This window comes from Amaranthus tricolor, chromosome 6 (assembly GCF_026212465.1).
Source record: "Amaranthus tricolor cultivar Red isolate AtriRed21 chromosome 6, ASM2621246v1, whole genome shotgun sequence".
Classification (NCBI taxonomy): domain Eukaryota; kingdom Viridiplantae; phylum Streptophyta; class Magnoliopsida; order Caryophyllales; family Amaranthaceae; genus Amaranthus; species Amaranthus tricolor.
This window is the reverse complement of record NC_080052.1, coordinates 21,731,655-21,740,985: the sequence shown is the minus strand read 5'-3', so window position 1 is coordinate 21,740,985 and position 9,331 is coordinate 21,731,655. Positions and strand designations below refer to the sequence as shown.

Here is a 9,331-nt window from a genome sequence, read left to right as displayed (position 1 = left end):
TGGCCTGTGGATGGTTTTGCATCAGATAATTGCATGACTCTTAACAAATCAAAGATAATCGGGATATGATTATATGAAGTTTCTACTTGGGTCTTAAATAGAAAAACTTGTTTTTAGTAGAATAATACTTTGGATTTTAATAGTTGTTACAGTTTTTGTTTTAATTACTGTTTATCAATTGATTTTATTTGATATATATCTCTATGAATAATGTAAACATAGTCAAGTGAGATCTTTTTTTATTTATCTTAATATATTTTGATAATATTGATTTTCATAAATTCTCGTGAGAGATGGTCTCTTTGAGAATTTGGCAAGCTCATTATATATTTTTTACAAGATTGTAAGTAAGCATTAAGAATTATGTAAATAGACATTTAAGATATTGAAAGTAGACATTAAGTATACGGTAAGTAAGCATTAAGGATAATGTAAGTAGGCATTAAGAATACGGATAATGTAAATAGACATTAAGAATGCGGTAAGTATGTATTAATCTTTAATGGCCTGACCTTGAGATAGGTCCTCAAAAAGACGGTTTCTCAAGAGACTAGCTAATTAACTTTTTAGAGTTTTTTTATCATATGAAATTAACCATATTTAAAATTAAAATTGTGCATTGAAAAGTATGAAAAACTAAAATGTAACAACTATTAAAAATTAGAGAAAATATAATGTAATTATCTAGTATCCGCTTACGACTTTATTCAGATCCGATCCAGGTAAACATTTTGTCCCAACTTTCAATTATAATAACCTGTTTATCTGAGTATTCACCTATGAGTTTATGACCCAACCTAGGGTAAAAGTTCCGTCTAACTACAACAACCTGTTTACCCGATGACCTAATATTTACCCGACTTTGTAACCAAACTCGATTTGACCCGACATAAAAAATGATTTATGGTTATGTAAAAAACAATATAATAAAAAAATCTGATTTAAAACCGACCTAAAATACCTAACTCGAAATCAATCTAATGATCTGAATGAATAATTATACTCATATGTCCACTTACCCTCGAATAAGAAAATGAAAATTAAAATTGAGCAAGATTCTGGCTTGCACAAAAAGTCACTTGGTGTTTCTCTTATAAAACCGGAATTCCCTAAGTTAAGTTGTTTATTGTTAAGAAATCAGCCAAAATTATTACAGCCGATCAGATTTAGAGAAAGAAAAAGAGAAAATGAGTAGAGGAAGCGGAGGAGGCTACGATCGTCACATTACGATCTTCTCTCCTGAAGGTCGTCTCTTCCAAGTAGGTACGCTCTTTTCTTCTCTCTATCTGAACTTCTACCTTTCTTTTCCTTCTATTTTTCCATTTATTTCTAGGGTTTTCACATTTCGGGGTTTCATTTTCGAGCAGAGTACGCTTTTAAGGCTGTCAAATCTTCTGGGATCACTTCTATTGCAGTTCGAGGGAAAGATTCTGTTTGTGTTGTCACTCAGAAGAAAGTTCCTGTAAGTTATGCCTTTTTTGTTTTTTGTTTTTTGTTTTGATTTTTATTGGAAATTGGGATTTACAGGACAAACTTTTGGATCAAACAAGTGTTTCACATCTTTTCCATATTACTAAGTACTTGGGTCTTCTTGCCACTGGAATGACAGGTTTGTGATTTATTTGATTTTGGAAGTTCAATATTTTCAATAGTAAATTTGAAGTGACTGTTTAATAAGTTTGATTTTTAAAATGAAGTAAGGAATAATCATTGGAATGTAGTGATGTTACTGTGATGATGAGGATTCTATCGAAAGGATTTAACTTTATGCAACAAAGGAAACTGCAATTTGCATTTGTTCTAAAAAAAATTGTCAATAGTTCTGATTGTTGGATATGTGTGAACAAAATTTCCCATCATTTTTACTATCAAAACAAAGGAAATGTCACAATTTCCTCCATTCAAACTTAGCATTAGTTAATGACAAGTATAGCTTGTATTATGGATGTGTTGAGGATGGGATTTCGGATGATGACGTTTTATTTGTCTTTGTTGATGCCATTTGTACTTTATTAGTATTGTCTTTGTTGTGAAGATTTGGTTAGTTTCAGTATTGATTGTCTTACGGCTCACAAGGAAAATGTACTACCATAAAAAAGTTGATTGACATGATTGCTATGACTGATGATTGGAAATCGAAACATTCATTGATGATGTTCTCTTTGATTCAGCTGATTCTAGGAATTTGGTCCAACAAGCAAGGAATGAAGCTGCTGAGTTTCGCCATAAATATGGATATGAAATGCCCGTGGATGTCTTGGCTAGATGGTACATTTTTACATATTTTTGTCAGCGTTTTGTGTAGACTAGTATCAAGCGTGCTAATTGAAAAGGATTACATCCAGCTTCTCTTTGAAGAACATTAAATGGTTACATCACCTATTACTGTTGTTTCTGAGACCTTGTTTTGACTTCATTTCATAATTGAGGTTCTGTTGCTTTGGTATGTTTGTTATGTATGATGGATGAATTCTTGTTGGATTTGATTCCTTGTCACCTAGCAGATTCAATTATAAAAGGTTTAATATTTAAACTACCATATTTATTATTGATGGCCTCAATGTCATGAGTCAGCTAGCTGAATATTATTGTGCAATGAGCTCTTAGTGTGAAAAGATATCTGTTGGAGCAGTTTGCTCAAGTATTTGTGCATAATTTTTTCTCCAGTCTGTTCTTTAATGCACATATGCGTGGCTGCTGTTATTGATTAAATGAGAACTATGGGTTCTCTTTTTGTCTCATATTGTTACAATAGAAATGACTCCTTTGCTAAGAAGGCTTGTTTCCACCCCCGCCCCTACGACGACACTGACCCTCGTATGTTTTCAAATGGAATTGATATTGTAACCTTTTTTTGCCTTTGTAATTTGTTAATCTCTCGATTAAAAAAATATTTAGATAGGGTTAAGTGGAGATGCTGTGGGTGTTAATTATTTCTAGATTTCGTTGAAAAACAATCTTAAAAAGCCCAATGATAGAACATACATATGTTGTGATATTGATTTCATATAAGCCTCCTTTCCATGAGCGGCAGGCTTGGTTCTTGGCATCATAGCCATCACCACTACCACCAACACTACCTTTGTCATCGTCATCATCTTCTGGTTTTTGTTTTTTGTTGTTGTTGTTGTTGTTGTTGTTATTATTATTATTATTATTATTATTATTATTATTATTATTTTCATTACTGGCATTGCCATCTCGGTAGTTCAGCACCTGCTCTGGAAAGGATTGAGCTTTAATGAAATATGTAGAAATTGATTAATTTCAACTAGAACTGATTAACTGAGGGCTTGATGTTTGACTACTTGCATACATTTTCTGTTTTTAAAAATCTGTGTATGGTTACAATGTTTCTTCTTTTTTAAAAGTGGACTTATACTATATTAAGAAAGATTTTATAAAAATTAATTTTTTGAGTGCTTTATTGGTTTGAGAAATTCGTACTTTTTCTTTGGTGTGGATATTCTGATTTTTTTCCACTGTGAAAGCAATGATTGTTTGCCCACGTGGTCATGTTACCGTTGTCAATTTGTGAGTGATTAGAAAGCTAATAGAGCTATAGTTGTTGACTGGTGAGTTTGTGTAGTCAAAAAAGATAAGTTTAGAGTTTAGACCAACTTGACCTCAAGTGGATGTGGATGGAAGTTGTTTTGGCTTCTCAACTGGACAGCTCACAAGTGAATGCCATATACTAAATTTTAGATTTTAGGCAAAGTTGATAGGAATAATCCCAACTATTGAGGTGCTTCTCAAACAGAACTCAAGTATGCATTATTTTGTAATAATCCTAATTTTATAGGCTATTTTTCAAAAATGATCCTTAATGACCTGCAATCTATTAAATATTTCTCTTTTTTTGCTTTTTTTTTTTATATTTTTATTTATATTTATGCTCTATCCCTGTCCCCTCCTCTTCCCTATCTCTGACAGCTATGACCACCATCTACATTCTGCTTCGTATTCCCAGTTATGATTGTACCCCTGCAGGCCAATTGCCACGCATCATCAACTGCAATTGTCATTTACTAATCTTAACGCATACCTTAAGCTGTTTGGCTATCATCTATCTGAGAACATTTGAAGATACATATATAGAAGATATGGGTATTGTTGAACTTGAACCCCTTCAACATTCTGTTATGGTTATCCCAGAAAACTGGGAAATAAAGAGAAGAGAATAAGATACAAGTATTAACAACAAAAGAAAAATTATAAGAAAAATAAATATTCTACAAGCATGCATGGAGAAAGGAATAATTAGGCCTTGATTACAAATTTCACTATTGTTTTTTTGCTAACAATACCTACCATTTTAATTTAACATCTGTTTTATCTTTTTTTTTTGCGTAGTCAAAATTATATGAAGAAAGACTGAAAACCTATCCCGACTCATGTCCTCGTATGAGTGAGATTTGAGACATCGGTCTTCACTGCACATTTGATAAAAAAGCAAGAATGGGGGATGATTGAATTTTACTCTTTAACTTTTTGGGTACTAGCTACCAAATATTTGGGCTCTGTTTTTAGGAGATAGAGATTTGGCAGTGCAAGTGGGCAGCTATGGAGTATGGCTATTGTAGTTGGGAAAGGAAAAGCGAAAGTGGGTAATAGGGGTGGCCAGGCAATGAGGTATCTGTATTATATTGGGGGAGGAGAAAGACTCAACAAGTGAAGTTTAAATTGGTTTTCTAAAAAGAAATTACAAAATAAATTGGCTTATATACCGGGTGGCCAGGCAATGAGGTATCTGTATTATTTTGGGGGAGGAGAAAGACGCAACAAGTGAAATTGGTTTTCTAAAAAGAATTTACAAAATAAATTGGCTTTTATACTGTGTTGTGTGGATACATTCACTTGTGAGTATGCATTTTGTTTAATGCTAAATTTTACCTTTTATTTTTTTCTCTCTATCTTAGATAATGATTATGTGTTATTTTAACTAACTGAGCTTTTGTCATGTGACATTGTTGTTGTCAACTAAAATATGTTTTTGTTTGCGTGAAGGATTGCAGACAAGTCTCAAGTTTATACCCAACATGCTTATATGAGACCTCTTGGAGTAGGTGTGTGCCCAATTTTTACTATGTTTGATTTTTGACATTTGTGTTTACCCTAATGTCGGTTTTTTTTTACTCTTACAGTGGCTATGGTTATAGGAATTGATGAAGAAAAGGGACCTCAGCTTTTTAAATGTGATCCTGCTGGACACTTTTATGGTCACAAGGTAGTCTTTTGGATACATAATTTCATAATTTCGTGTCTTCTAAGGTCCACCCACGAGAATTAAAATATAGTTCAGAGGTGTAGTCAGTTCTTTGTATAGATGGAGCTGTTCAGTACGGAACTTATAACAAAGTTTTAAAATTACTAGTTTATTGATGCTTTCACAAATTTAACATTCACTTTTTGCCAATAGGCCCAGCCAACAGAAAACCTGAAAAAAATAACTATGTAAATGGGTTATACTTGTTGGATTTGAAGCGTAACATATTGTTTTGAATTCATTTTTTCATGTCATGGCATGGAAAGTTGTGTTTCGCTGCTTTGTGAATGTATTTTATTTAAAGAAAAACCATGTAAGTTCATCTTATGTCAAATCTTAACCAACCTGCCTTTGACCTTTTTCTTTCATCCAATTGTAATACTTGGGAAGGAAAATCTGTGGCATCCTAAGTTTGATGGGATTATGATCTTGCAAACATCTACCCCTGCCCCCTGGCATGCCTTCGAAAAGCTAAAATCTAGTCACTCTTACTATGACATTTAGTGCATGACTTCAAATAAGGCAAATGAAATTTCTTTCTTCTATTGTTACCAAGAATTATAGCCGAACCTAGGATTAAGGCTCTACCATTGTTGTATTGTTACAAACATGAGTAAAATATGTACACTTGAGGTGTATTTTTTGTGCATATATTGGTTTTGTCATGTGCAAAGAATATAGAAATTAGAGAAGTGAAAGGAAAACTTTGAGGAGCTTTGTATAAAAGTGGTTAGCCAAAAATGATCTGGATCACGGGAGTTGAGAATGACATAAAATTGGAAATTGCAAAAGCATAAAACAATAAGAAATGCGATAACCTATGTGGTTGATTGTTGGATTTCATTGTCTGGGTAGATTAGTATAGATTAATCAAATAAAGCATAGTTGCAAAATACGGTGACGGGGATGATGTGGTTGTCGTGCAACCAAACATCGGCCTAAACCATGAAATATTGCTTGGTTCAACACTTAAAACGTGAGGTTTTTTACACTTTTGCGATGCGAGTAATACTGCTTGGGTATATTTGAAAACCTTTACAATACAGTCGATACAATACGTTGTGGCCTTGCTTTTGCACTATGGGATGAAGTATAGTATTTGTCATCAACAACCTCTTATGATGATTTGTTTTAGTTTATCTAAGCAATTTATATTTCGTATTAAGGTTTTGACATTGTTGATGTGTTGATGTAGGCTACAAGTGCTGGTGCAAAGGATCAAGAAGCTATCAACTTTTTAGAGAAGAAAATGAAAAATGATCCTGCTTTCTCCTATGAGGAAACAGTTCAGGTAAAATGTCCTAGCTATATGCTTTTCACTTGCCGTGTTTTGTGGAGAAAAATGGGGCCGAAAGGATTTTGAAATGTGAAGTGTCTGCGAGTTGCTAAATTATATACTACAAGAAACCAATTTTTTTTATTATCCTAGCAGAGCTAGTTTATGTGTCTTGAGCTTGAATGCTGCTTGTAATATGTGTTTGCATTTGGATGAACATATGTCTTTTCTCCATTTAGGTTGTCATTTTGGATAGCCTCTACATAACACTCTCAGCTTAACTTTGATTCACACTGCAGATCTAGTTTGACATGTGTTGAGCTTGAATGTTGCTTGTAATAAGTGCTTGCATTTGGATGAACTTGTCTTCTTTTTCTCCATTTAGGCTGTGTCATTTTGGATTGTTGCTACACAACACTCTGAGCTCAACTTGGATTCATTGTGTATATTATGGCTTTTCTTTCATTAAATTTACTATAAAGGGAAAATACTTGCTGTGCGACTTGCTCAAAGTCTTTTGTTGAACTTGCTCTCATTAGTTAACATTTTTTGGGACAATTGAATGTTAAATTTGATGTTGACTTATGCATCGAGGTTCAAGCAAAACTGGCGCGAAGAAGTCTAGAGCAAAGTACTCCTTTGTCCGTGTGTAGTATAGATTTTTAATTTGGTTGGATGAGTTGGAAGTAAGATAAAAAATTTTAATCAAAAGACAGAATTGTGGATGAAAATTAAATAAAGTGGTGGACAGTTCCCTATGAGGAAATGTAACAAAATCATTAGTACATTCCCAATAGAAAAATCTAGCAAATTGAGAAGGACAAATGAACTAGTTATTATGTGATGCAAATAAAAACTATGAGTGATTGGCTGTTATGCCATGCTTGTTAGAGGGTATTGTTTAACACTATCAGTTTCTACAAATTTATTTCGTTACTTATTCCACTAAATCTAAATGTACTATTGGTGTGGTGCATATCACGTGCTGGACTGCTGAAACATCCATTGTAGTTTGCACAATGGTGTAGTCTCCTTTTTATTGTTTTTATGCAGTATTGAATGATTTGTGAGTGCCTGAAAGTTCACTTATTAGGAAATATGCATAGATGCTACAAATTTTATTGTTAATAAAAGATCTTAGAGAAGCCACTTTCAGATGTGTTCACTGTTACAACATTATATATCAATATCAAGTGTCCTAGGCAAGGTTTGGGTAGGTCATATGTATGCAATCACCTTACAACAAAGAAGTTTTTATAGTCGACCCTTGATTAAACATTATCTGCAATTCCACATGTATAAGAGCAAATGATTTAGTGAGCCATTTAATAATAGTGCATTATAATATGAAACCGAAGAATTATCTATCATCTCTGTCAAATATTGACATATCTGTGTTTATCACTAAAGTTCTAAAGTGCCTGATGATTGTGTCTTGTTTGCAGACTGCAATCTCTGCTCTTCAGTCAGTTCTGCAAGAGGATTTCAAGGCTACCGAGATTGAGGTACAGATAGTTGCTTTGTTAATTTCTCCCCTTTTTATATTGATTTCTAATGCCATAGAAACAATACCTGACTTCTTGATCAGTGTCTTGATCGGTGTCTACCTCAATAAGTGAACATGAAACGACATTTGCTTTAACTGCTTGAACTGCATTGTTTTCAGGTGGGAGTTGTTCAAGTGGCAAATCCAGTTTTCAGAGCTCTCACAACCGAGGAGATTGACGAGCATTTGACAGCTATTAGTGAGCGTGATTAATTTAAATGATTTGTTTAGGTAGTCGATTGCTAGTACCTGAGTTGTGAGTTGTGACAGATTGAACAAATCTTCACTGGAGTTCACATCGATCTTGGGAGAACTCTTTGCTATCACTTCTATATTGTAACTTTTAGACATGGGTTTGTTTGTAATGAGTTAAAAACGCGGTCATTTTTGCAATGAATGTCTGCTCAAGTTGTTGACGATTTCCAGCACAATACTGAATAGTTTTCCAAATTGACTTGGGTTTACTCTTTCATTCTTTCACTTGGGTTTTAGCAGTCAATTTTATCAGCCTGAATCCTGATGGTGTGTTTGCTTTGAATTGTTTCCAACTTGAATCCTGCAATCTGGATGATGGATAGATAACTTATAAGGCTTTGACTGTACTACTTATTTCCTTGAAATTAGTCTCTACTGCTCAAACTGGACTAAATTCTTTAGTATTGCGCCAATCCACTTTGTTATAAAAATGTAAATTTCAATGTTTGGTTTTGAGCGGGACCGTGTACGGATAGTCCAATTAGTTTAAAAATAGCTTTTTTTAATATGCGCTCAGTATTGATTTATTTAAAGTCATAATTAATACTTTTAAAGTTAAAATTGATTTTTGAATTGATCATTTTAAGTTTTGAATTAATCATTTTTATATTAAAATTGAAATTTTATATATCAAAGCGGTTATAAATTTTTGATCATTTTTAAAAAGTATTCATTTAATGGATTATTTTATAGTCCGAAATTTTAGATCAAAATTGAAATTTTTATAACAAAGTATCCATGAACTCTTGATCATTTTTAAGAGCATTCATCAAGTCATTTGGCGAAACATAACTCAAGATCGACACGTCGCCTTTACATCAAGGAAAAGCAAACACTACACCTACAACTTTATTTCCAAGTCCATTATGAACAGAAATTGTTGAGTAAAGGGCAATATTACTATTATTGATCGATGATTAAAAAATACAAGTATTCTAATATTCCATTAGAACTATCATGTTGCATTGCATAAGAGTACTTGTTTTGT

General features: G+C 33.1%; 1 protein-coding gene across 1 annotated transcript; it reads left to right on the top strand.

Moving 5' to 3' along the window:
• The first annotated feature begins 1,049 nt into the window (after window positions 1-1,049).
• Window positions 1,050-8,568, top strand: LOC130816060 (proteasome subunit alpha type-6). Its single transcript, XM_057682641.1, has 9 exons — window positions 1,050-1,263; window positions 1,368-1,462; window positions 1,528-1,609; window positions 2,172-2,268; window positions 5,008-5,066; window positions 5,145-5,227; window positions 6,462-6,557; window positions 7,988-8,047; window positions 8,209-8,568. Exons 1-9 carry the CDS (start codon window positions 1,188-1,190, stop codon window positions 8,299-8,301), a joined length of 741 nt encoding a protein of 246 aa, XP_057538624.1. The 5' UTR covers window positions 1,050-1,187; the 3' UTR covers window positions 8,302-8,568.
• The last annotated feature ends 763 nt before the right edge of the window (window positions 8,569-9,331 follow it).

Bases quoted from the DNA above. Each gene is read 5' to 3' on its own strand.
- LOC130816060 (XM_057682641.1), top strand. From the start codon at position 1,188: ATGAGTAGAGGAAGCGGAGGAGGCTACGATCGTCACATTACGATCTTC. The intron at 2,269-5,007 runs GTACATTTTTAC...GTTTGCGTGAAG, and splicing joins GTGGATGTCTTGGCTAGATG to GATTGCAGACAAGTCTCAAG. The intron at 5,067-5,144 runs GTGTGTGCCCAA...TTACTCTTACAG, and splicing joins TATGAGACCTCTTGGAGTAG to TGGCTATGGTTATAGGAATT.